This window comes from Ostrea edulis, chromosome 5 (genome assembly GCF_947568905.1).
Source record: "Ostrea edulis chromosome 5, xbOstEdul1.1, whole genome shotgun sequence".
In the NCBI taxonomy this organism is placed as follows: domain Eukaryota; kingdom Metazoa; phylum Mollusca; class Bivalvia; order Ostreida; family Ostreidae; genus Ostrea; species Ostrea edulis.
Window position 1 is genome coordinate 64,889,720 of NC_079168.1, and position 17,042 is coordinate 64,906,761.

General features: G+C 34.7%; 1 protein-coding gene across 2 annotated transcripts; it reads left to right on the forward strand.

The window, feature by feature from the left end:
• Positions 1–676: 676 nt before the first annotated feature.
• Positions 677–15,256, forward strand: LOC125651735 (tRNA (guanine(26)-N(2))-dimethyltransferase-like). 2 transcript variants are annotated; one of them, XM_048880477.2, is made up of 7 exons: positions 677–949; positions 2,838–3,562; positions 4,513–4,797; positions 6,030–6,120; positions 11,542–11,655; positions 11,992–12,150; positions 15,034–15,256. In XM_048880477.2, exons 1-7 carry the CDS (start codon positions 677–679, stop codon positions 15,133–15,135), a joined length of 1,749 nt encoding a protein of 582 aa, XP_048736434.1. In that variant the 3' UTR covers positions 15,136–15,256. The 2 variants fall into 2 exon arrangements, with proteins under 2 accessions (XP_048736434.1, XP_048736435.1); XM_048880478.2 differs by having other exon boundaries at positions 882–984.
• The last annotated feature ends 1,786 nt before the right edge of the window (positions 15,257–17,042 follow it).

The window sequence follows — 17,042 nt, forward strand, 5'->3', positions numbered from 1 at the left end:
GTCATATCCGAAATACCCTTGATTCTCACTTCTAAATTATGCTGAGCGTTTGACAAAGGAGCAATCACTACCTATTTTAACGTCTTCGGTTTGACGTGGCCATGGTACGAGCGGGGTTCAAACTCCGGACCTACTGGTTATGAAGCGAACACTCTACCACTGAGTTATCACGACCAGTTTATAGCTTAATCATAGCAATATAGATAAATATAGATATTGTACAGGACTTGTGTGATGAGACAAACATTTTGATATGTATACTACATACAGATTGACCAAATATATTGAGGTGAAAATATGGTACGACATAACATAATAATTTATGTTGGCAAAATCTTAAGTTTATCTTTATGGTGTTTTTCAATGATATTGCACTCTAGACAGAATGTTCTGTTGTTAAGTGACATTCACAATGTCCTATGGACCTGTCCCGAGACACAGTTAATTTTTCTATTAACTAATTGCACCCCATTAGAGGATGGAAGTCCCAAAATTTTGTCAATTTCTTGGTATTTCTTGGTATTTTTACATACATGTATAATCATACCTCAAGGAAATTGGAATGCCCTTAGATATCCCAGTACAAATATTCCACAGCTCACATTGAATCACCTACTTTCATTTTGTCAAAGTATTTATAATTTGATTTTCAGACAATACTGATGTCCTGTAATGTATGGTAATCCAACACATATTTAAATTCTTTCGGAGAGTGCTTCTAAAGACAAAGTTCTCGCATCATTTGGAAATGGATGTTAAGAACTTGGTGAAGGAGGGGCGGGCAGAGGTGTTGTATCCATCCTACGTTTTCTACAACCCCGTCCAAGAATTCAACAGAGACTTGACCATTGCAGTCATTTCTGAGTATGCAAAAGACAAACTTAAGATCTCAAAACAGGAAAACAAATCTCAGGTCAAAATTGAGGGAAAGCAAGATGAACATATGCAGGTAAAAATGAGGGAAAGCAAGATGAACATATGCAGGTCAAAATGAGTTTCTTGTGGATGAATGTGCAAGAAGAGAACTGCAATACCCTTTAAACTGGAGATGATAATGTATTTGTGATTAAGAGAGATATGTATTAAAAATTACAAATTTAAAAAAAAAAAATATTTAAAGGAGATACCGGTATACTACATCATCATAATGGCTGACTTCCTCTTAATACATGAAAAAAAATATAAAGATCAGCAATATTGTATGTTTCTTTTACATTTGATTTCCTATCTGGGTAACTCAGTCGGTCAACATGTCCACAGAAATTGTCCACATGAAACATGTCGGTCGATCAACATGTCCATCTATAGATCGCGGGTTGAAGTTCAGCCGGGTTTTAATTTTTTTTCAGATTAATTTCTACTAAAACTGCATTTTTTTTAACTTAAAGGGACTGGTTCATGATTTTTAAAAAAAATTTTTTTTTCATTTTTGGTGTTAAACATTAAAAATATAACTCATTTAAGGTGGCTCACTACATGCATAAAAAGTTTCTCAAATCAGTACAAATTGATTTAATCATAAAAGATATGATGATATATAATAAGTATATGCCAAAAAGGCAGAAAATTTGCAAATTTGGATAAAAACAAGATTTTCAAAAAAATTATTTCAACAAAAGACTTGCAGATTTGAACTCGAGATCTGCAGTTCACAAGTCCATTGCTTTAACCACTGAGCTATGATGCTAGATAAACAAATCAATCGATACAAATACTTTCACAAAACATTTAAATCGCCATCTTGTGACATATTGTCATAAAGAGTATAAGCTTTAGTGTAGTGAGCTACCTTAATGTTGACAGCCAAAATTTTGACCTTCTGAATGCAAGAATCAATTTGAAAGCAATATTTTAGCCTTAGATTTGTTTTATGTAAACAAAGACTCCAGTCTTTTAATGAATACAAACAAACCAGTGAAATTTAAAGCATCTTAATTTTACAGTCACAAATTTTAACTTTTAGATGACACATTTTACCCAAAGAATGCTTGAAATGTGAAAGATATAATAAACTTAGTTCAATATTCATTTCTTTTGAAATTTCGTAAACAATAGCATACCACAATCTTTGTTTACAAAACAAATAATAAACTCTTAAAAATGAGCTTCTGTGATAATGTAAAACCTTAATTTTTATGTGAAATCTTAGATAGTAGATTCTGATCATTAAAAGTGAAAAACAAAAGTTTGGGGGAAATTTAAAGGGACTGGTTCATGATTTTTGAAAAAAATATTTTTCATTTTTGATGTTAAACATTAAAAATCTAACTGATTTAACGTTGACAGCCAAAATTTTTACCTTCTGAACACAAGAATAAAAGCAATAATTTAGCCTTAAAGCTGTTATGTAAACAAAGACTCAAGTCTTTTCATGTATACAAACAAACCAGTGAAATGTTAATTTTGTGATATAAAACATTTTAATTTTGCATACTCACAAATTTTCACTTTTAGATGATACATTTTACCCAAAGAATGCTTGAAATATGAAAGATGTAATAAACTTAGATCGATATCCATTTCTTTTGAAAATTTCGTAAACAATAACATACCGCAATCTTTGTTTACAAAACAAATGATAAACTCTCTAAAATGAGCTTCTGTGATAATGTATAACCTTAATTTTTGTGTGAAATCTAATAAACACATTAGACAGATTTGATCATTAAAAGTGTAAAACAAAATTTTGGGGAAAATTGTGAATCAGACCCTTTAATCATTCAAATTATTGTACATATCATCAACTTTTCATCTTCATGAAATTTCTCTGATGTGTTATTCCTTCCTATAAATTGATGATTGTGAGTATAATTTTGAGCATGAATGTTTTATCATAGGACAACAAAACTGATGCAGTTCCAGGGGAAGAGGAAACATTAGTAGCTGGAAAGTATTATGACAAAGGACTTAGAATTTTTGAGGGACTTTCAGCTTCGGGACTACGCTCAGTCCGATTTGGGTTAGAAATTCCAGGTGTCAAAGAGATTGTTGCTAATGATTTTGACAAATCTGCAGTGGAAATCATCAACAAAAACATAGAATTGAACAAAATGGAACATTTGATCAGAGCCAGCTGTGGAGATGCAGCCATGGTGATGTATCAGAATCGAGATAAAGAGAAAAGATTTGATGTAATTGACCTTGACCCATATGGCAGTCCCCATCTATTTTTAGATGCAGCTGTGCAGGCTGTAAGTGATGGGGGATTGCTCTGCATTACTTGTACTGATGCTGCTGTTTTGTGTGGGAATTCCCCTGAAACCTGTCACTCTAAATACGGCAGTGTCTCCCTGAGATCTAAGTACTGCCACGAGATGGCGCTGAGAATCATACTGAGAAGTGTAGAGTCTCACGCAAACCGGTACTCCCGCTACACAGAACCTCTGCTTTCTGTCAGCGTGGACTTCTATTTTAGGGTTTTCGTAAGAGTGTATAGTGGTCAGGGAAAAGTCAAGCGGTCACTCAGTAAGCTGTCTACGGTGTATCACTGTGTAGGATGTGGTTCCTTCCACCTACAGCGAATGGGACACATGATCCCCACCAGTGGAGTGGGCAATTACAAGTAAGCAAATTCCATTAATCAAAATGGGCGGGGAGAACCCCGGTTCTCGTTCTGTTTTGACGTGATACAGTAAAACACACTTATAAAGAACATGCGTATAACAAATTCACGCTTACTGTTCCCCTATCAGATGAAAATAAAATTTTTTTTATTGCATATAACATAGTTTGGTTATAACAAACTGTTTTTTGCTGGCCCTGGAAATTAGCTATAACCTTGTTTTACTGTAATGACACAATTTCATGAAAATAATTGAGAGACATGCCATTGAAAAAATGCAACAGGAAACATGTCAAAATAATCCCAAGATGTTGTGAATATACACTTCCAGTTACTATAAACATGATAAACTGAATCATGACAGTCGGACATTTAATTTCTGGATTTAATTCAACCTTCGATATTTCAAGACTCTTGATCTCTTGAAATTTTATCCAGGTTCCATGAACTTCCAAGTTTTTAAGAGTCACCTGTATATATTGAAAAACCTAGTACTGTCAGCAGTGTTCAAATTTAATCATAGACCGAGTCTATGTCAAATGACACTGGTCTGTGCCAATTGTAATTGAGATAGACCAAATTGTCTATGCAGATTTTATAGATTCAAAGCAATAAGGTTATCCCAAAGGACGTCAATAAACGTTTTGAGGAAAGGAGGATATTGAAATGGAAAGAAAATATGCTTTCTAAGTACATTAGAAATAAATGAAAATATTTTAAATTTGTGTTATTTTTTTCAATTTTGCGGTCTATGCCAATTCGATGAGGTCTACGTCATCTTGTTTTCACATAGACCAGTGGTCTATACCAAGTTTTAAACCGATTTTGAATACTGTTACTTTACTTGTTATTAGTAATTTCCAGAGCTCAAATGCTTATTATACAAGAGAGTGAAATAAAAATTGATTTGATATACTCTGCTAGAATCCTGACTTCTTATTGATATACAGGTACACTGCAGGAAATGGCCCAGCTGTGAAGGAGACCTGTGATAACTGTGGCTTCAGATACAATGTAGGGGGCCCGGTGTGGGCGGAGGAAATGCACTGCCCAGACTTTATACAGAGGGTGATAGACAGTGTGGAGAAAGAAAAAGAGAGATTTCATACAGCAAAGAGAATTGTGGGAATGCTGAGTGTGATTAAGGAAGAACTGCATGACGTACCGTTTTACTATACAACAGATGGACTTTGTGGTGTGTTACATTGTGAAATGTTGAGCTTCCCAGCATTGAGGTATTTAAATCTCTGTTCCTTCGACTGAGATTAAGATTTAATTTTAACTTTATGTTCAAAGTCTTTTGTCAATCTTTTAACTTTATTGATCAGTCCTTCTGTGTCATTGTCATTTAGATAAAATGTTTCAGATTTTCAATTTCCTTGGAACCACTTGGCCAATTGCAACCAAATATGGCATAAAATATCCTTTTGTAAAGGGGATGTAAGTTGGGTCATTCTTTTTTCCCCGAGGAAATAATTGGGTACAGTACTCCCTCGATACATTGCCAACTTTTGTTCAAGGCAATTAGGGCAATAAAGTGGGGATGGCCATATAACAAATTCACTATTACAGACAATTCACTGAGCAGTCAAAAGAAATTCAGTTATGTAAATGCATTTGGGCACAATCTTGTGTTTGGGCTTGTCACGAAGCGACAAATCCAGCAATCTAACTCATCATTTCAAACAAATTTAAAAGACATAGGGACAGTTTTATAATTACTCTATCAGCATATCTGATTTGTTGCTGTTGGTCATCCAGGTCATCCCAATATTCTATGTTTTCAAGATCATGTTCCGAAATGATATCTAGAAAACACACGGAAGTCTTTTCTATCATGCCCGAAAATGTCCAAAAGAATAGTATTAGTAAGTTCTTAACTTAAAACGATTTGAAAAGACATGGCAGATACTCTTGAAATGTGGATGAAGATATGTTTAATGTGTAGAAAAAAAGAGCGTCACTTTATTTCTTTTCATATAAAAGGCAATGAAGAATTTAGTTAACACAATGTTTCATAGAAAGCAAATTGGGAGCCAAGAATTGCGAAGACTTAGCAGTTTTGTTACTTGGCACTTTTGAGCCTCAAAATTGGGGGGGGGGGGGGGGGGGAACTAATAATATTTAACATTGGGCATGGTAGCGTTTATCAGTACCATATGTAGGGGGGGGGGGGGGGGGGGGGGGCACTGTGAATGTTGAGATTTTATGGGGCTTGTCATACTAGCATTACTATTTATAACACTGTTGAATATAAAGGTTATGGAGAGGGTTGTACGAAATAGTTTATTCACACAGAAAACATTGCATGAACAGGATTGAACAGTAGGCACAATGCCTATTGTTGTTCTCTCGTAGTATGTATGGAGAGGATGTTCCTAGGCTGATAGCCTGGTGTCCAGTCATTTTCTATACTGAATGTGATATTTATAAACAAAATGTAGTGTCGGTTTATGTTGTCTTACAGATCAGCATTTCTGAATGCAGGCCATAGAGTCTCCCTTTCACACTGCGACAAGGACTCAATCAAAACAGATGCCCCGTCTTCCTTTGTGTGGGTAAGTTATGTGCTTGTTATTGAGGCCACTGTACATATTGTCATATAGTAGGAGTAGGCAAATATTGTCATGTAGTAGGAGTAGGCAAATATTGTCTTGTAGTAAGAGTAGGCAAATATTGTTATGTAGTAGGAGTAGGCAAATATTGTTATGAAGTAGGAGTAGGCAAATATTGTCATGTAGTAGGAGTAGGCAAATATTGTCGTGTAGTAGGAGTAGGCAAATATTGTCGTGTAGTAGGAGTAGGCAAATATTGTCGTGTAGTAGGAGTAGGCAAATATTGTCATGTAGTAGGAGTAGGCAAATATTGTCATGTAGTAGGAGTAGGCAAATATTGTCGTGTAGTAGGAGTAGGCAAATATTGTCATGTAGTAGGAGTAGGCAAATATTGTTGTGTAGTTGGAGTAGGCAAATATTGTCATGTAGTAGGAGTAGGCAAATATTGTCGTGTAGTAGGAGTAGGCAAATATTGTTGTGTAGTTGGAGTAGGCAAATATTGTCATGTAGTAGGAGTAGGCAAATATTGTCATGTAGTAGGAGTAGGCAAATATTGTCGTGTAGTTGGAGTAGGCAAAATATGAGAGACCAGACCAGAGTTCAAAGTCATTCCTCCTTAAATCTCTTGTCAGGTACTTGACTAAAGGAGTAATCTGTCACTTAGTTACAGTACCCGCATCGTTATTCTTGACATTCCTATCATGCGTGTATTCTATCGTATCATGTTTTTTGTTTATCAAGTATTCCGTTTTCTATCGTGCTTTGCGTTTATCAGGTCTATTGTGTATCATGTTTTGCGTGTATCAGGTTTTCCGTTTATGGTGTAGCGTCAGAAACTATCGGCATTGTATATTAAATCTAATGAAAAAATACGATACTTTTCGAAAGCTTTATTCCTTTTGTTAAAGAAACTATTTTTAGGAATCGAGAAAAGACAGTATATTTGAAGGAGAACATAAAGCTGTCGATTTTAAGGCAGAAGAAGAGCTATTTGTCTGTCCAGAGAGGGTGAAAGTTTATTACAATTTCAATCTAAGTAGTATGAAATGTAGGCAGTGGTTTGCCGAGCAAACCGGGGACAGTAAATCTGAAAGCTCCTTCATCTGAAGTTCATAAACATTTGCGTATCTAGAAACAACTATTTGTAATTAACACTAACAGAGAAATAGGAAGTTCCGATTTGGAAGGAAAAATCAGTAAATTACATTATTTATTACATATATTTTAATAAAGGCTCTTTTTCTTCCGATTTTTTCCATTTGTGTTCTATTTATAAACCAACTACTGAACTTGTGCGCGTCTTTGTATCACCCGTGTTTTGACAGCAAACATTCTCAGGGACATTGTATTTCACACATTTAGAAGATGAAGTTTTAAAAGGGTGCAATAGTGTTGCATCTCCCAAAAGTCTGCTCAACTCGGCACGACTCGGGTGTTATTGGTGGGTTTTTTTTACTTGTACATGTACACTTGTGCTTTGTACATGTACCAATAGTCGTATGGGTAGATACTGGAAATTTTGCCGGTTTTGATGATTATTTGAATTTGTTTTTACATACTATAAAACAAAATTATTTTTATGCGTTTCAAAATTATGAATTTAAAAAAAGCCGGGTTTTGTTATTTTATGCCCCTGAGATCGAAGATCGGGGGGCATATTGTTTTTGTCCTGTCTGTCATTCTGTCTGAAACTTTAACCTTGCTAATAATTTTTGAACAGTAAGTGATAGAGCTTTGATATTGCATGTGAGTATTCCTTGTGACAAGACCTTTCCGTGGGTACCAACATTTTTTACCCTTGACCTTGGAGTTTGACCTACTTTTTGAAAACTTTAACCTTGCTGATAACTTTTGAACAATAAGTGATAGAACTTTGATATTTCACATGAGTATTCCTTGTGACAAGACCTTTCCGTGGGTACCAACATTTTTGACCCCGTGACCTTGACCTACTTTTTGAAAACTTTAACCTTGCTAATAACTTTTGAACAATTAGTGATAGAGCTTTGATATTTCACATGAGTATTCCTTGTGACAAGACCTTTCCGTGGGTACCAACATTTTTTGACCCCTTGACCTTGGAGTTTGACCTACTTTTTGATAACTTTAACCTTGCTGATAACTTTTGAACACTCATAGTGTAGAAATATCTAACGTATGAAGATTTGGTGCAGTACATTCAATATTTTAAGCGGTCATAATGAAATTGTAATTGTAATTGTTGAATGACTGGTGAACTTGGAGCTTGATGCAATTAAGATAACCCCCTCCATGCTACACACAAATATTTCACATTCACGATAATAGACATTAGAATAAGAAAGCTACGGAAGAATGATATTACTACATTATATTACATTTAGTTAATTCCCTGTATAAAATATATATTAAACATTAGGTGACAATATAATTTTAGAATCACTGGCTGGGAAAATTCATTTAGATATCAAATAATGAATTAAAAACCGTATATACTTTAGTTTTCTGATTTTAACTGTGATGGCGTTAACGATTGAATTAATTTTTTTTAAAAGTACAACCGTGTATTAAAGAAATTATACGTTTTAGGTGTATAATAAATATTGAAATCCTTCAGTGTTATTATCAACATAATGTAATTATGTTGTTGGTATCAAAATTTCGTTCTGTCTAAATTGCTTCTAAATTTACAACATTTCTATCAGGTTTATCGTGAAGGTCATTTATCGTGTTTTGCGTTTATCAGGTCTATCGTGAAGATCGTTTATCAGATTTTGCGTTTATCAGGTTTATCGTGTATCCTATCGTATCGTGCGTGTATCCTATCCTATCATGTTCTATCGTTTATCATGTCAAGAATAACGTTGCGGGTACTGTAAGGCCATCTGACTGCCACATTCCTCCCCTGTGAGGTCACAGAATCCGATTAGTCAGAGTGTTTGCCTCCCCTATGAAGTTGTAATGTAGCATTATGTTAGAAAATGTAATGTACTGTGGAATCAGCTTAATTGGGGGCACAATTTTCATGGATTTCATGGGTACACCCTTCCCGCTAATTTCAAACCAAAATGAAATACCATTGTCGGAAACCCACGGTTGATTACGTTTCATTTCTCTCTCCATCACCTGTGGGTCTATTTATTCCTACTCGCTCATTCTCATGAATAATTAATGAGGCAATTTGATTGAGCGCTCATGGTACACCCGGAGCAAATTTATCCAATCAACAAGACGCTTTCTGTCCAATTTCGGTATACAATTGTTGAGATAGCAAAGTTAAGTTAATGCTACCTTTAAAAACAGAATAGTTCCGTTATTATAATGATTACGTCGATTGGACAATATTTTTAAATATTTATTTGTGAGAACTGTGGGTTTCTGACGATGAATCATAATGAAATACACAATTGACACAATTTTTCAAAGTACAAAAACCATATCCACAAAACTGCATCTCAAGGAAAATGTAAAATCTTTACAATGTACATACATTGTTTCCTATGAATTTCAATAATTCTACAGTAAATGACATATTTGAAAAAGTTAAAATTATCGGCAACAAAAACAAATGACATGCTATCTATTATCACACAATCCTAAGTCAGAGCTGTCTCATATATGGGGAAGAAGTGTAGTTACAAATGTGTTTTTCTAATCTTAGCATGATTTATTAAACACTTTTCATTATGCCAGACTAAGTTTATACATTTAAAAAAATAAATTGAAAAAAGCAGCAGGGTTGGCAAAAAAGTGGTCAATATGAGTATTGACCGGGCCGGTGGTCAATACTGGTTAAAACCGGTCAATACTGGTCAATAGTGGTCGATACTGGTTGATTGAAAATTGTTTGGTCATTATAGTCTATGTTGTTGGTTATTTTAAATGTTTCAGTGGCCATTATGGTAAATACTGTAATTCATAACATGCACTATCAGTTTATAATATACTTACAAGTCATAATATTAAATAAATAATGTAAATGACTCAATTAAATAGGGGAAGATATAAAAGTTTATTGTAAAAATTAAAAACTGTTCGTGGCCGTATTACTTTGGCACTGACAACAGCATTGCAGTCTTTACATCTTGCTGTGGTCTTGTTGTTGTCCTCAACAATATCATAGAAATTCCAAAATGTTTTGTTGAAGCCATAGATAGTATGATGGGGGAAGTGTTTTCTATTTCTGTTCAAATTCTTTAGTTTATCAAGAACTACCTATTGTTTCAAATCTTCATTTAACTGTTAAATAAACATTTTAGGGGGTGTGCTGGTGATGTTTTCATAACAATAACATGTACACTGGTCCTCTCTGGTCCCAGAGTATGCTAATTAACAACTGTCAACTCTGTTTCCTGTGCTCAGGTACATCTCCTGCTCTGTACATTGCAACACATTGTTTATCTACAGCATCAGTCACCCAATTCATATTAAATCACTGTGTTTATTTAATGTCCTGTTATTCTTAATCTGTCCAGGTACATGTATAAGAAGATCCTATTGTCTAGTTATGCTATATGTGACCCTCTTTTATAGTTCTGAAGATATTATGGTCACATTTTCAGCAAACCAAATATATTAAACTTATGAAATTACATCTAATTATATAATGAAAATTATTGATAACCAATTGATCCATATATCATAATGAAAAGGCTTAATTTATCTTTGCAAAAAATATACAAAAATAGGAAAATGGACAGTTTAAATCTCAATTGACCAGTATTGACCACTTAGGGAGTATTTACCGGGACGGTTAAAACCGCTGGTTAAAACCGGGGGCAGTTTTAACCAGGGGGCAGTTTTAACCGCCCAACCCTGAAAAGCAGGCATATAAAGCATGTTTCAGATCTTATCCATCATTGTACATGTATATGTTTTTCTTCAGAAGTTATGTTTATTAGACATGCTTTCTATATAGTATTCTACATTAAATGTCTTGTAAATACAGGAAATATTGATATTTGTCCTGGATTGGGGAGGGGGGGGGGGAGTGTTCCTTTAAAATGTGAATGTATCAACCTGTTACTTGGTCCTGTTACAAATACTCAGCAAGACACTTTATATGATGTAGATTCAAGTTTTATTTACACCAGACACCATGCTCCACAAAATTGAAATTTAACATTTTACATGGGAAATGGATTTGTACAGATGAGCAATGGGAACCATAGGTCTCTTGTTTAAACATGCTTTGAAGTTTTCTTGTAAACATCCCTCAAAAATGGTCCATGACCCCTGGTTTATTATGCATCACTGTTTTGTAAGGTCTCTACTGTCCTGTGTTAGTGTGTGGTATTCTAGCGTACCTTTATGCACATGATATAAAATAAATTGCATGTCAAATCACATCAAAGGTATTTTTTAAAATATATGTCCATAAAGCAAAATGTGGAACACAAAATGCAAGTCTTGAGTTATTTACTCTATAAAAGAATTCTTTGACAGGATGTAATGAGAGCATGGACAAAACAAAAACCAGTGAAAGAGCGCCATCTACAGGACAACACGCCTTGTAAAGCCATTCTCTGTAAACCATGCAGCAGTGAAGTGTCATTTGAGGTAAATTAATGGATTTAAACTTATCATTGGAAAATATAGATGTGTTGAAATATTTTACAGAAATCTGAATATTTCGCTTACCAGGTAAAAGGTTTCTGGCGTCAGCTTGTGTGATCTATTACAGGCAGTGAAGATATGACATATCTTTAAATTTGTTTAATGTAATAAAATTAACATCATATCTGCATTTTGGTGTACAGTATTTATCGTGAAGGACAATTATGAAACAGAATAACTGCTGTTCATTAAGTCCTAATGTTCAAAGATCAACAGAGCACTCCAAACTAATGATTGAAGAGAGGAATTAGATTAAGGTTTTACTTGGACTTTTTGCAGCTTCATCCCAACTCCATCCCAGAATCCAGATTGAAAGGTTTAACACGGTGGCAGGCCAACCCTCAAAAGAACTGGGGGCCCAAGCCAAGAGCCAAGAGACAAACTCAGGGGAAGAATGACGGCAACACTAGCGAGAAGAAGAAAAAGACCAATCAGGAGGTAAAACTTGTGGTGGATTTCATCACAGAAAATCTTTAAAATCTCTGTGAATAATTTGATTTTTGTTGCAATGTGAAATTTGATTGGTTTATGACCAAGGAAAATTATTTGTCATTGAAATAGTATGATGTCCAGATATTGGGTAACATTGCAGATTTTTAAATTTAGAGTACATGTGACATTTGCGGCCCTGAAATTTATACATTCATCAATTGGTGTGAAATGAAGCCATGTTGCAAAGTTGGTGGAATTTTAAAATAGTTTTCATCCAGGGTCATCACTTCTCTCTGAATATCAGACCTATTCCCAATGTCAAAAAATGACCCAATTTTCTAATTTTATGAAATGCATTTATGAATTGAAAATATAAAGTACAAAGTGAACTGGCAGGGAAAAAATTGATAAATAGTCAAGGACTGAATGAATTTAAATGAAAAAATGCTTGTTTTGTTATTCATTTAAAGTTTTAAAAAAAATTTGGGGGATGGAAAAGACAGTAAACTAAATTTTCCCAATTTACCGAAAAATGGCAATGATTTTCCCAGATTAAGGGGACCTGGTCCTTGTACTATAAACTACTGTGACAGCCCTGATGTGTAAATTGCCGAAAATATAAATTTTGAAGCAGTTTTACACCCAGCAATCATGTACGTCATCTGTGAACCTCAACCAAAACTATTTTCATATACTATACACAACTGTATTTGCAACATGAAAAATGAACAGTTTAAAGTACATGTGGATGCATCTCAGTCACACTGGTTCATGCATCTCAGTCACACTGGTTCATGCATCTCAGTCACACTGGTTCATGCATCTCAGTCACACTGGTTCATGCATCTCAGTCACACTGGTTCTTGTATGATACACAAACTGGAGTTTTGAAAAAGATACATTTTTGTCGGTTGAAAGAAAATGATTATGACAGTTAATTCAGGATTCATCCTAAAATCAAAATATGTCTGACCATTTGAATGATGTACATTATATTAAAATTTCAAATATTTACATCATGGATGTACATATATATGTAATTTTAATTTACTGTCAGAATTATGGCCAAATCATGCTCATATGTGAACTTAGTCCTTTGAATAAAAATTCAAATTACATATACGGTATAATCTGTCTAAACCGGCTATGTGTGGTTCCAAAGAAATTGGCCGGTTTGCACAGAGTCCGGAGTGCAGAATGTTGACAAGAATGAGAGTTGCTTCCCTTGTATTCACTATCTATGCATACGTGTGTAATGATTGCTAACGTTTTAATATACATTTATCACAAAAGAATTCAAAATGTAAAAATATAAATGTCATGCAGTGTTTTATTGTCGTGCTCATTTGAAAAAGTTTCAATTTTTATTAAACAGTTTAAAATCTGGGAATTATTCGCGCAATTTTCTGTTGGTAAATTGTCGATTTCGTCTACATCATCGCCGTTATCAAGTGCTACATTATGTACGTTCGTCAAGTTTGTGTTCGTTTAAAATTTGTCTTTCCCATCTTTCATTGTAAATGTATCGCTTTCAATTGTCTCAATTTGTGAAACGGAAACTAATACAATGCCGAGTGATCGACCGGACATGGCGAGTTGTGCTAACTAACTGCATATCATCACTGTCTGACTCGCCAGAGAGCTCCGAGAAGTCCACGAACCCTGCTTTTGGAAAACATAACAGGATTGTTGCCGATTTTGTTTCATTCCAAGAATGTATCGAATTCATCGATTAATTGAACTTTGTCTTTTAATGTCAGTTCTCGTCTCTGTCGTTAGGGGGAGGGCGCCATTACCTCGTGCGTGGTGCTGTCATAATTGAAAAGTGAACCCCCTAAAAATCAGGTTTTATTTTAAACTGATCGCGACTCATCGCCAGTTGCACTCTTTTACTTACCTGTGGCTTCCCTTGAGACACCCTTTGTGTACATCGCGTGTGATCGACCGTATACCGACAGGTTGGTCATCGTGGGGTGGCTGGTTTACATGCGATAATTAGAGCTAATTACGAGCAGTTGGGACCTTGTGTACACCGAATACAATTGACCGCAACAATTAGGGTGGTGTATCATCGATGGGGCCGGTTTACACAGGATAATTAAAGTTAATTAATAGCAGTTGGGACTGTGTAAGCCGGCCGATATACAGAATACGCAGTATCCGGAGTACAGGGAATTATTAATAAAGGATTTGTTAAAGAAATGTTAGGGACTATATTTTGTGGCCAGAATTGACAGAGCGCCGGAGTACTCAGAGGCCGGTTTGGACAAATTATACTGTATAAGCAATGAATTTTTAGTAGCGTACCCATGATGTGTGGATATAAGATAAGATAAGATAAGTTTATTCCAATTTTGGGCCCAGAGGGCATAACAGTAAGACAGTTTATAAAGAAGAAAATTCAAAAAAGAAAGAAAGTTTACAACATTAACTACAGGTTACATAGACTGCAAACTGCATGTGGATGCAGCATGTTGGGGAAACAAGTACATACATATATGAATTGCTAATCATGTATATATACAAGTAAATGGACATTATCAGTATTATACCAATATATGAATAATAAACTATAATGATTTTTGCAGTTTTAAAGCATCACTTCTTTTTCTGAAAGTTTGCACTAAATATTCACTCAATTTGACAATTACTGATTTGTCCTCATTAATCATCAACCAAGTAAATTTGTCCTTATTTGTTAGATAGATAAAATATATAAATGGTTTTGGGTACTTGTCACTTCATGTAGTAGTTATAAAACTTTAAATTTCCTGAAGTCATTTTATACCCCACCCCCTCAAAAAATGATTTGCTATTAAGCTAATTTCTTGAATACAGAAATACATATATGTATACATCATGTGTACTGCTATTTTCTTCTGTTTACAGACTGTGAAAACTGATTTGAATGGGAAGAAAGACAACAGATCTTGCAGATATTTTCAGAAGGGACATTGCCGTCTGGGGGATTCCTGTAAATTAGAACACTGATGGATCAGCTGAACTGCCATTATAAATAAATGGATTTTATAATGGTTTGTACTGTGGAACAATTATGATAGATTTTAAATGTACAAAGAAGGAAAACAATGTAAATAAAATATGGATGTGATTTTTGTGTTTGTATCACAGGTGCTTGTGGACAGGACTCCACCCCCCCACCCCCCCCCCCCCCCCCTTTTTGTATTTTGAATTCTCAATGCCTTGGATATTCCATTCCATTGTAATAGACACACTGTGAAATTACATACATTGTATTGTATCAAAAATACACCTAACTTGGTACACTGGTTGCCCCAATAGTAGATTACCACTATAGATTTTCTGGTCACAAGGTCAAGGGTCAAACTGGACATGGTAAAATATTATCCACCAAATACCATGAGAATGCTTTACTTGACAGATAACAAACTTCATACACAGGTTTCTCCTAAGAAGTGTATGTCCCCTTCTGATTTTGAGGCCATAAGGTCGAAGTGGACATAAGATATTGTCCATTCAATATTTTGAGAACCATAACCGATATCAAACTTTGTACATTAGTTTTACCAAAGGAGTAGATAACGTTTGATTATGAGATCAAAAGTCAGTGGTCAAGCTACAATATATTTTAGATATAAAATATTGTCCACTCCATTTCTAAAGTATCCTTTGCTTGGCATGGTACAATGGTTGCCTTTAGAGAGTAGTTGACCCCTATTGATTTTCAGGTTGGTCTGTAGACCAAGTCTTATCCAGTCAATATATAAAAAACCCTTTGCTTGACAAACATCAAACTTGGTACAGTAGTTGCCCCTAGAGAGTAGATGATCCCTATTGATTTTGAGGTCACAAGTTCAAGGGTCAAACTGGACATGGTAAGATTTGTCCATTCAATATCTTGAGAACACTTTGCTTGACAGACATCAAACTTGGTAAAATGGTTCTCCTTGAGGGTGTAAATATGACTCCTATTAATTTTGAAAGTCAATGGTTAAACTATTTTGGGCATTCTTCATGCAATATCTAAAGAATCCTTTGCTTGACAGTTGCCAAAATTGGTATACTGATAGCCCCAAAGGAGATGACCCCTATTAATTTTCAGGACACAAGGTCATGGGTCAAATTAGACATGGTAAGATACAGTCTGCTCAATATGAGAACCATTTAAATTTAAAATCAGACCCCATACACGTGCATCCTATTGTTGGGTAGGATAATGCGTATGGGGTCCATAATTTTAATCAGACTGACCATTTGCTTGACCGATATTAAACTTGGTTCACTGGTTTCCCCTAAACAGTAGATGTTTTCATAAGGTCCAAGGTCATGACCCAATGACTGGTTATTTGGAAATGAATGCTCAGCATCTTGAGAGATCAAATTCATTATTATGGTTGCCTCCGACTAGTAGATATAACCCATATCTACATTCTAGATTTTCGTTTTTGCCACACATGGAGGGCATACATGTTTCTATAGCATTTGTTTTTTCATGGTTTATTCATTTTGTCATAAAGTTTAAGCACTTCAGCATTATATCATGAAGTGCAATAATGTTAACTTGTACTCAGAGCGTTTCCATGCAGATTACATTGTTCATGAAAAGTTGGTGTAATAATGGCCCAGATATTGCCTGCTAAATTATTTTTTTTAGAAATTATTATAGCTAACAATTATTAGCTCTCTCTCTCTCTCTCTCTCTGTATATATATATATACACAATAAAACATGGTTATAACAAATCTCCAGGGCCAGCCAAAAACAGTTCATTATTACCAAATTTCGTTTCATACAATAAAATTTTCGTTTTCCTCTCATAGGGGAATAAATATTAGTTTGTAGATATGTAATTCATTATAAATGTGTTCGTTAGAAGCATATATTTTACTGAAATGAAAAGAGAAAATTAACAATGC